The 3,927-nt window shown below is 44.5% G+C and overlaps 1 protein-coding gene across 1 annotated transcript in view; it reads right to left on the reverse strand.

The window, feature by feature from the left end:
* Positions 1-3,927, reverse strand: part of MED1 (mediator complex subunit 1) — a 55,673-nt gene that overhangs the window by 8,567 nt on the left and 43,179 nt on the right. The window contains exons 14-15 of the mRNA XM_017497273.2: positions 2,747-2,842; positions 2,524-2,629 (exon numbers count right to left, since the gene is read on the reverse strand). Coding sequence (XP_017352762.2) covers positions 2,524-2,629; positions 2,747-2,842 — 202 coding nt within the window. The remainder of the gene's footprint in view (positions 1-2,523; positions 2,630-2,746; positions 2,843-3,927) is intronic.

A 3,927-nucleotide genomic window follows, 5' to 3' on the forward strand; every position in this document is an offset into this window, starting at 1 on the left:
ACCAGGATGGTCTCGATCTCTTGACCTTGTGATCCACCCGCCTCGGCCTCCCAAAGTGCTGGGATTACAGGCGTGAGCCACCGCGCCCGGCCCTGATTTTGTGTTTTTAGTAGAGATGAGTTTTCTCTATGTTCATCAGGCTGGTCTTGAAATCCTGACCTCAGGTGATCCACCCGCCTCGGCCTCCCAAAGTGCTGGGATTACAGGTGTGAACTACTGTACCCTGCCAGCAAACTTTTCTTATAAGGCCACATCTGTTAGGCTTTGTAGGTCATATGTTTCCTGTCCACTTACTCTGCAATATTAGCTAGAAAGCTGCCACAGATATTTAAATGAACAGCAGTGTTCCAATAAAATTTATTTACAAAAATAGGCTGCCAAACCTGGCTGTAGAAAAATCTCAAAAAAGTACATATTAATGGTTCTGGGATGCAGACTGGCTTAAGTATCTCCCATGTAACATTTAAGTTGGTGTTTTTGTTCGTTTTGAGATGGGACCTCACTCTGTCGACTAGGCTGGAGTGGCGCAATCTCAGCTTACTGCAACCTCCACCTCCCAAGTTCAAGCGATTCTCCTGCCTCAGCCTCCCCAGTAGCTCTGATTACAGGCACCTGCCACCACACCTGGCTAATTTTTGAATTTTATTTATATATATAGTTTTTGTTTTGTTTCTTTGTTTGCTTTTCAGACAGAATCTCACTCCATCACCCAGGCTGGAGTGCAGTGGCGTGATCTTGGCTCACTGCAACCTCTGCCTCCCAGGTTCAAGTGATTCTCCTGCCTCAGCCTCCCAGGTAGCTGGAATGACAGATGCACACCACCATGCCCAGTTAATTTTGTATTTTTATAGAGATGGGCTCTCCCCATGTTGGCCAGGCTGGTCTCAAACTTCCTATCTGAAGTAATCTGCCCAGCTTGGCCTCCCAAAGTGCTGGATTACAGGTGCGAGCCACCACGCACAGCCTAACATTTAAGTTGTAAAATCTGGCGCAGTGGACCCAGTGGCTTACACCTATGGTCTCAGCTACTCAGGAGGCTTATGTGGCAGGATCACCGAACCTGGGAAGTCGAGGCTGCAGTGAGCCGTCGTCATGTAACTGCAGTCCAGCCTGGGCAATAAACCCTGCCTCAAAATTTAAAAAAATAATTTAAAAAGGTAAAAATGTTATATCTGTTAAAAATTGGCACACAGGATAGGTGAGAAAAATATCTGTATTTTATTATGGCTCTCTCCTGCCTTAAAGTACCATAATTCCAGGCCTGAAGTTACCTACTTTACTTCTTATTACTCTCATAGTAATATTATTATTATTATTTTTTTTTTCGAGACGGAGTTTCGCTCTTGTTACACAGGCTGGAGTGCAATGGCGTGATCTCGGCTCACTGCAACCTCCGCCTCCTGGGTTCAGGCAATTCTCCTGCCTCAGCCTCCCGAGTAGCTGGGATTACAGGCACGCGCCACCATGCCCAGCTAATTTTTTGTATTTTTAGTAGAGACGGGGTTTCACCATGTTGACCAGGATGGTCTCGATCTCTTGACCTCGTGATCCACCCGCCTCGGCCTCCCAAAGTGCTGGGATTACAGGCATGCGCCACCATGCCCAGCTAATTTTTTGTAGTTTTAGTAAAGACGGGGTTTCACCATGTTGACCAGGATGGTCTCGATCTCTTGACCTCGTGATCCACCCGCCTCGGCCTCCCAAAGTGCTGGGATTACAGACTTGAGCCACCGCGCCCGGCCAGTAATATTATTTTTAAATGAAACAAAGCTGGTCAGGCACAGTGGCTCACCTGTGTAATCTCAGTACTTTGGGAGGCCAAGGCGGGCATATCACCTGAGGTCAGGAATTCAGTACCAGCCTGCCCAAGATGATGAAACCCTGTCTCTACTAAGAATACAAAAATTAGTTGGGTGTGGTAGCACATGCCTGTTATCCTAGCTACTCGGGAGGCTGAGGCACAAGAATTGCTTAAACCCGGAGACAGAGATTGCAGTGAGCCAAGATTGCAACACTGCACTCCAGCCTGGGCAACAGAGAGAGAGTGTCTAGAAAAAAGAAAAAAAAAAAACAAAGTTCAGATTACTTTGAATCCAAAAGCAGAGAAGAGTCAAATCAAAGCAATAACTAAATTGCTCCTTTATTTGAAATTCATGCTAATACTGAAAACAACATTTTTTTTTTTTTTAAACCTAGTCTCGCTCTGTCACCAGGCTGGAGTGCAGTGGCGTGATCTTGGCACACTGCAGCCTCCGCCTTCCGTTTTCAAGCAATTCTACTGCCTCAGCCTCCCAAGTAGCTGGGATTACAGCCACCTGCCACCATGCCTAGCTAATTTTTGTATTCTTAGTAGAGATGGGCTTTCACCATGTTGGCCAGATGGTCTCAACCTCCTGACCTCATGATCCACCCGCCTCAGCCTCCCCAAGTGCTGGCATTACAGGTGTGAGCCACTGCACCTGGCCCAACAACATTCTTTATCCATCTCTAAATTGGACTTAGCTGAAAAAGGGCCAAGGCTACCTTTGAACAACTTTGGCAATGAAGTCATCTGTGCAGATGAGTGCATCTGACAGCCCTTTGTAGAGTTTACAGCTCACATGTGTTGAGTCCTGCACATCCATTACCACTGAAAGACAAAATATATAGAAAATTATTTGAGATAGATTTAGCTTCTGACTTTCCAAAAAAGACCTAGGGACCAAACTGCTCCGTTAAAGAGGTGTTAGCCACCCACACAACTCACCACACACCAGGGAGTCATTCACAGGGTGCTGAAAAGATACGCTGAAACGAGACTCTGAGAGAGGACACACTTCAAATTGGAGGAGCCCAGGAGAATCTAAAAGGCAAAGAGAACGATCATAAAACAATCAACCAAATATAAGACTTCACATAGGCCAGGCACAGTGGCTTATACCTATGATCCCAGCACTTTGGGAGGCTGAGGGAGGCAGATCACCTGAGGTCAGGAGTTCAAGACCAGTCTGGCCAACATAGGAAAACCTCATCTTGATTAAAAATACAAAAATTAGCTGGGCATGGTGGCATGCACCTGTAGTCCCAGCTACTCAGGAGGCTGAGGCAGGAGAATCGCTTACACCCAGGAGGCGGAAATTGTGGTGAGCCAAGATGGTGCCATTGCATTCCAGCCTGGGCAACAGAGCGAGACTCTGTCTCAAGAAAAAAAAAAATTAGCCAGGTGTGGGGGCACATGCCTGTAATCCTAGTTACTCAGAAGGTTGAGACAGGAGAATCAACTTGAACTTGGGAGGCGAAGGTTGCAGTGAGCTGAAAGCATGTCACTGAATGCCAGCCTGGGTAACAAAGCAACAGTCTGCTCAAAAAAAAAAAAGGACTTCACACAAATAATATTCCTTAAATGTACAGACTGAAATTCTTTCTCTCCCTCCTTAGAAAATAAATCCCACACTTTTTTCACATACAAAACTTACTATGTCATCTATAGATAACAGAAGGAATCAGATTCCAAAGAACCTGCCAATTTGTTATAAATTTCTCCAGAACAAAAATAGCTAGACTTTCAATTTTCCAAGATGAAGAAATTTAATCCCTAAAATGTAAAAATGAATTCTGAAAATAAAAGTGGCCAAAGTAGTGTCTCCTTCTCCTTGATAAACAGATATCCAGAAGCACTGTCATGAACTCTGCTTTCTATCAAGTATTTGCAGCTGTTGGCGGTGCAGCCCATAGTGTGGCAAGCAGAGATATAGAGGCTATAATCTAAAATGATGTACTTATTCCAAATATATATATCTGGCCATAATCATATGTTCATGTGCCAGATGTGCAAGCAGCCTAGACACAAAGATCATATACTTTCTTTGTAAAAAGTATGGCTCTCTGTAGGATTAGCTCCATAACTACCTTTTGAAAACTAATTTTTTTTTTTTTTTTTTTTTTTTT

This window comes from Cebus imitator, unplaced genomic scaffold (assembly GCF_001604975.1).
Source record: "Cebus imitator isolate Cc_AM_T3 unplaced genomic scaffold, Cebus_imitator-1.0 Scaffold228, whole genome shotgun sequence".
In the NCBI taxonomy this organism is placed as follows: Eukaryota; Metazoa; Chordata; class Mammalia; order Primates; family Cebidae; genus Cebus; species Cebus imitator.